General features: G+C 40.0%; 1 protein-coding gene across 1 annotated transcript in view; it reads left to right on the plus strand.

The window, feature by feature from the left end:
- RNF20 (ring finger protein 20, E3 ubiquitin protein ligase) overlaps positions 1 to 4,634 on the plus strand; it is a 25,793-nt gene extending 21,159 nt beyond the window's left edge. Inside the window, exons 16-20 of the mRNA XM_010844829.1 lie at positions 1,125 to 1,337; positions 1,889 to 2,014; positions 2,180 to 2,320; positions 3,027 to 3,128; positions 3,400 to 4,634. Coding sequence (XP_010843131.1) covers positions 1,125 to 1,337; positions 1,889 to 2,014; positions 2,180 to 2,320; positions 3,027 to 3,128; positions 3,400 to 3,576 — 759 coding nt within the window. The 3' untranslated portion in view covers positions 3,577 to 4,634. The remainder of the gene's footprint in view (positions 1 to 1,124; positions 1,338 to 1,888; positions 2,015 to 2,179; positions 2,321 to 3,026; positions 3,129 to 3,399) is intronic.
- Positions 4,635 to 5,628: the final 994 nt, after the last annotated feature.

Raw genomic sequence — 5,628 nt, forward strand, 5'->3', positions numbered from 1 at the left:
TTTTTCTCTTATGTATTTGCTTGTTTGTTTTTACATTGAAGTCTCTCATCATTCAGTTACTTTGGTGTATTTGAGAAGAAGGAAATTTACTCTTATTTTCAGATGGATAGCCAGTTGTTCAGAAACTGTTTATTGAGGAATCTGTCCTTTTTTGCTGATCTGGAATCAGGGGATGTAATGAATATATAAAATTTTATACACATGATGGTTATGTGAAACTAAGAAATACATGTTCCCCAAATAGTTTACAAATAAATAACTCATATATTAACTGTGGTGGTTTCTGAGTCACAGCACTTGTCCCCTTCTCAAGGGAATGTATATTTCTTTATTTTTAAGTCCCAGTGAATTTACTAACATACCAAAAATGGTTAGAAAAATCATATATCTGCATAAATAGACTGAAGTACACATAGGTGTTTAATATGTGTGAAAAAAAGAGTTTTAACTCAACAGAATCAGTTCAGTTCAGTTCAGTCGCTCAGTTGTGTCCGACTCTTTGCGACCCCATGAATCACAGCACGCCAGGCCTCCCTGTCCATCACCAACTCCCGGAGTTCACCCAGACTCACGTCCATCGAGTCAGTGATGCCATCCAGCCATCTCATCCTCTGTCGTCTCCTTCTCCTCCTGCCCTCAATCTTTGCCAGCATCAGGGTCTTTTTGAGTGAGTCAGCTTTTCACATCAGTTAGCCAGAGTATTGGGGTTTCAGCTTCAGCATCACTCCTTCCAATGAAAACCCAGGAGTGATCTCCTTTAGGATGGACTGTTTGGATCTCCTTGCAGTCCAAGAGACTCTCAAGAGTCTTCTCCAATACCAGAGTTAAAAAGCATCAATTCTTTGGCACTCAGCTTTCTTTATAGATACATGACTACTGGAAAAACCATAGCCTTGACTAGACGGACCTTTGTTGACAAAGTAATGTCTCTGCTTCTTAATATGCTGTCTAGGTTGGTCTGTATTCCTAGGGCTAACCTAGTGACTAAGAAGTAAGCTTCTTAAAAACTGTCTCTCCCTGTCACTTGGTTATTTCCAGATTAATAGTTGGCACATTTAATTTCCTGTGTGCACTTTGGAGTTAGAAGATTTTATTAAAATGAAGGTTCTTCTTTCTTATTTTAGGAAGAAGAAGCTCTCCTCTCTGAGATGGACGTCACAGGCCAGGCCTTTGAAGATATGCAGGAGCAAAATATCCGTTTGATGCAGCAGCTGAGGGAGAAGGATGATGCAAACTTCAAGCTCATGTCAGAGCGTATCAAATCCAATCAGATCCATAAGCTGCTGAAAGAAGAGAAGGAGGAGCTGGCAGACCAAGTTTTGACTCTGAAGACTCAGGTAACTAGAATGAATAAAGCTTTTCAGAATCCTGTTGAAATAGGGTGTTTTCTACATGAAAATACATGTAAAAGGATGATTATTGTGGCACTTTTTATATAGTAGGGAAAAAAACCCTAAAAACTAATGTACATGATTAGAGTGTTGGTAAATAAATTATACATCCATACAGAGGAATACAATGAACTGTTTAAACAAATGTGAATCTGCCAATACAGAAAATTGTCTAAACTATATCACTAAGGGATTCATTTGTTTATCCATTTTGTGTTAAAAATGTGTATGTCTTTTGTGCGTGTGCTGTGTATCTTAAAAACTTACGTGCATGAAAAATGGTAAGAGTGGCTATATGATTACCTCTGAATGTTAGGATGAGAAATTGCCATAGTCTTGCATGTAATTCAAAAGGTTCATGGGTAGAATTAGTATTAGCTCGAGATTTCTAAAGAGTTTCTTTTATGGAACTGTGGATTAACAGAGCTTGGTCAGTTTTTTTTTTTTTCCTCTCTCTCTTTCCTGTTTGTGTTAAAATGTTCTTTTCTTTTTCTGAGGTTGATGCCCAGTTACAGGTAGTGAGGAAACTGGAAGAGAAGGAGCACCTGTTGCAGAGCAACATCGGCACAGGGGAGAAGGAGCTGGGTCTTAGGACCCAGGCCTTGGAGATGAATAAACGCAAGGTACGATGGATCACTCTGTGGTCTAATGTGATGGTTAGTCTTTGGACAAACAAATAAGTGTGACACTGGTGAAATTGCAGGTTTGCTTTATTCCTTGGGCTTGGGTATTTTTTCTCACTGCAAACAAGTGGTGATAGAGGATGTTACTTTATACCTCCCTCATAGGCAATGGAGGCAGCCCAGCTTGCAGATGACCTCAAAGCACAGTTGGAGATGGCTCAGAAGAAGCTACATGATTTTCAGGATGAGATTGTAGAGAACAGTGTCACCAAAGAAAAAGATATGTTCAATTTCAAACGGGCCCAGGTCAGTTGTTTTTTCTTCCCTTTTTGCCTTTTAGGGGTTTTCTGGGCTCTGAAGTGACCTGTTTTAAGAGTCACTGATCTGTTGTATGTAATTTCCTACTTAACTCCTTGAGTGACAAGACAGAGTCTGTTTTCTTCACTGAAAATTATACCTAAAGCCTATCCTGGTGCCTACCACGTAATGGGTGTGGAATCAGTACTTATTTATTTAAATGAATGAGTTAGTGAAATCGTAAAGAATTATCAGTAAAAAAATTTAGAGAATTTTAAAGTTCTACAATTTTTGTTTTTTGCATATCTACTGTTTCTTAGGATGCCTTTCTATCCCTAGCTGTAAATCTGTAAATTACAATCCAGTCTATCTTCTGCTTAAAATTAATTGCCTTCAAATAAAGTGGCCTATCAAGTTTTCATCATTTACCTTTTTAAAAAAATTTAATCCCTCTAAACTCTTTGACTGGATTTACACAGAACTAAATTGAATACACTTAGATACAACTGAAGTTTGGTGATAAGATTATGGTTGCTTGCTCCGAAACTAAAGAAAATAGCTTGTTGTTTGTAATTCTTTACATTCTTAGAAGATAATTAGACATGAAAGGACAGAAAGTCCTTTCTTTCTACAGCAGAAAGTTCAAGTTGAAGCCTTTAATTTTTCTCACAAATGGCAGGTCTGAGGGAGTAACAGTTATGCTCTCCCATCACAGGAGGACATCTCTAGACTTCGAAGGAAGCTGGAGACCACGAAGAAACCAGACAATGTACCCAAATGTGATGAGATTCTGATGGAGGAGATTAAGGACTACAAGGTTAAAAAAACTGCTTCAGTGATTTGTGTGTGTGTGTGTGTGTGTGTGTGTGTGTGTATGTTTGTGAAGGCCTACTAACAAATTAGAAGAATAAATACGGACCATCTTTACACGAAAGTAACCAGAGAACGGTTTATCCTGGTAGTGGGGTGGGGGGTGGTGCTATTATTATCTTAGTGCTCAGTGGATTTTCTTATTGTTTGCTTCTACATGAGCCATTTGGGTCATAAACCTTTATGGTTGTTCTGACTCTGATTCCTTTTTTTTCTAGGCACGCCTGACCTGTCCGTGTTGCAACATGCGTAAAAAGGATGCTGTACTTACCAAGTGTTTTCATGTTTTCTGCTTTGAGTGTGTTAAGACCCGCTATGATACCCGCCAGCGCAAATGTCCCAAGTGTAATGCTGCCTTCGGTGCCAACGATTTCCATCGCATCTACATAGGTTGATCCAAGCCAGGAGAAGAAGAGGGGCAGGCTCCGTAGGCACTTAGTCATTAACCACCGAACTGCTACCTCCCCTCTCCTTGACTGTCATCCACAGGGCAGTGTTTCTGTCAACTCCCTTTCCTTCACAGACTGTGTCCAGGTTCTCCTCGCTAATACTTTGATGACTTCAGCTGGGGGAAAGGATTGGTAATGCCAGTCTTGGGTTTTAGAATGAATTAGAAACAAACAACTTTGTCTTCCCCACCCGCTTTATTTCCTATTTTTAGACTTTTGAACCTCTTCTTCAGGCTCCCTGTGTAACCTTGGGTTGTCCATTCCTCCTGAAGAAGTCAAATTGGTATTTGTGACACTGAGAAAGAAACAAGGAAGAGTGGAGACGCGTGGCTGCTTGCAGTGGGTGGTGATCTTTTAGAAATAAGCTATCTGCAGGTCTGAGCAGTACTCGATCTGGACAGTAAACTTCTTGTAAACTTGGATTATAAAATGGTATCGTTATGCTCCTTATTCCTGTTTGAAGCCTTAATGAAATTTATGTCCAGGATGAGTCAGTCCACCTGCTGTTCACTAGCTGAGTACTCTATTAAGGTCAGCTGGCTTCCTTGTTACATTATTTAAATTTTGGATGTTCTACTCATCAATGTCTTTAAATTTCTTGAGGCCAGAATAATTTCAAATACTATAGCCCCCTTTCATCTTATAATGAAATCAAGATGGGAGAGGCTCGGGCACAGGACTGAGATGGTGAAGAGATCCAGTGGGTATTCTGGGAACTTGATGCAGAGAGGCCTTGGTGAACTATGAATTACTCTCATCTGCCTCTCCACAGGGGTGGTTGTGACTCCTGCTTTCAGAAGATTCTATGTAATATTTCTGTAGGACTTTATACTCCTGCACAAGCTTCAATTAAAGCAGGATTCAGTTTGCTTTTGTGTTCATGTTTTCCTTTGAAATTTTTATATTTGTCATTATTAGTTGATTTTATACCTGCTGTTTTAGAATTAAATTCTATAGAACAGAAATAATCAACTGAGATTAAAAGACTAGCTGTGTTTAAACTATTTAGTTCTCTGATTAATTGAAGTACTTTTCTCCTGGTTGTTTTATTGGGATTGTTCTGGGGAAGGGTTATGCCTAAAAGATGGTTTATTTGACTATTTAGTTCTCTTCCATAGTTTGTTATGGGAGTAGGGGATTATGATTTGTTTTCCGGAAGGTATCAGGCTGCCTGGCACTTTAGTTTGAGAGTTCTTGAATGATAAGTTTTATGGTAACCAGCAAACCAGAGGTTTTTTTATGTCTCTGGTAAGGGGTTGTGTAAAACAGATCCCTTCTCGATCACCACATGTCCTAGAAGATGGGTAAGGGCAAATTCCGTGTCCTTTTGTGGTCACTACCTGTAATCAGCAGAACTTGCGATTAGTTCCAGACTCATGTGGAATGAGTTAAGAAATGAGCCTGAGGAATTTTACAGTGTCATCCAAGAGGTCATGGGCCCTTCAGTCTCCCCACCCCCCTCCCCAACACACAGAGCCAGAAGGAGGTCCAGCCCTGCTCCTGGATACACGATGCATTTGCATTCATTCGTAGGGCACTTTCCCCTTGCTGTTCTCTTATAGAGCAAGTGGGAGCATAAGTTTGTTGGAAGGAGAGCAAGATGACTTACTTGGGCAGCTAGCAGTTTGGGTTTGGATATTAATTGTTTATAACTCTTAGCTAGGAAAGCCAGCTGCCCAGCATCAGGGGACCACAGAGCCTGTGGAATGTTGTGGAAGAAACTGCTAGTTTCATGGGAAGCTGGATTTAGGGGAAGTTCCTCTAGCTGGAAAGAGCAGGGAGCCCCTAGTCCCAGCTAGCTTGATGTCCAGGCAACACAGGAGGAGCTCTTAATGTCATTTTCAGATAATGATCCGAAACTGGTGATTTGGGGCATTCTGGCTTCTCATTGAGAAAGAGGTCATTGAGTGGGCTTCAGGAATACCCACAAATTGTATACCAAATTATGTTTGTGTTGTGTCTGCATTTTTCACAGCTTTTTTCAGATCCTTAAAGGAT

Source organism: Bison bison, unplaced genomic scaffold (genome assembly GCF_000754665.1).
Source record: "Bison bison bison isolate TAMUID 2011002044 unplaced genomic scaffold, Bison_UMD1.0 scf7180017864209, whole genome shotgun sequence".
Lineage (NCBI taxonomy): Eukaryota > Metazoa > Chordata > Mammalia > Artiodactyla > Bovidae > Bison > Bison bison.